Source organism: Nansenia antarctica, assembly GCF_963989245.1.
Source record: "Nansenia antarctica genome assembly, chromosome: 2".
Lineage (NCBI taxonomy): Eukaryota > Metazoa > Chordata > Actinopteri > Argentiniformes > Microstomatidae > Nansenia > Nansenia antarctica.
This window is the reverse complement of record NC_137675.1, coordinates 19,768,492-19,768,920: the sequence shown is the minus strand read 5'-3', so window position 1 is coordinate 19,768,920 and position 429 is coordinate 19,768,492. Positions and strand designations below refer to the sequence as shown.

At 39.9% G+C, this 429-nt stretch overlaps 1 protein-coding gene across 1 annotated transcript in view; it reads left to right on the top strand.

Moving 5' to 3' along the window:
* The window catches only part of LOC308149920 (condensin complex subunit 3-like), a gene marked incomplete at both ends in the record, with an annotated part of 22,694 nt that extends 22,593 nt beyond the window's left edge, over positions 1–101 (top strand). The window contains one exon of the mRNA XM_080522798.1: positions 76–101. Coding sequence (XP_080378924.1) covers positions 76–101 — 26 coding nt within the window. The remainder of the gene's footprint in view (positions 1–75) is intronic.
* Between the last annotated feature and the right edge of the window lie 328 nt (positions 102–429).

Below are 429 nucleotides of genomic sequence, written 5' to 3'. Positions count from 1 at the left end.
GCAACATTTGAAAAATAGTCATATTCATTATTGCACAGGTTGAACATGGTAGTTGAGACACATGTGTGTTTATAGGTTTTAACAGAGGGTGTAACATGTGAGAGCATGTCCTTAACTAGCAAGTCAACAATTCTATCATGCCTAGCGATGTACATGCCTTTATATACAAAGCAGCCATTCAGAATATGTGACAGGGATTCAGTGATTGAATTCTGATCATGGTGCAGACAGTGGGGAGAGAATGTGTTAGGGTACCACAGAGAGAGATTGAGTCTAGTTGGGAGGACCTGTAATCTAGCTTTAACTGTAAAAGTGACTATATCCTCATCTACTGCATGGTTCTTAAATATTGAGTGAGAAACAGAATGATCAGTAGTAGGGAGGCAAGCTAGCTTTCCCTGTAGTTTTAAACCAGTCCAGTGTTGTTGC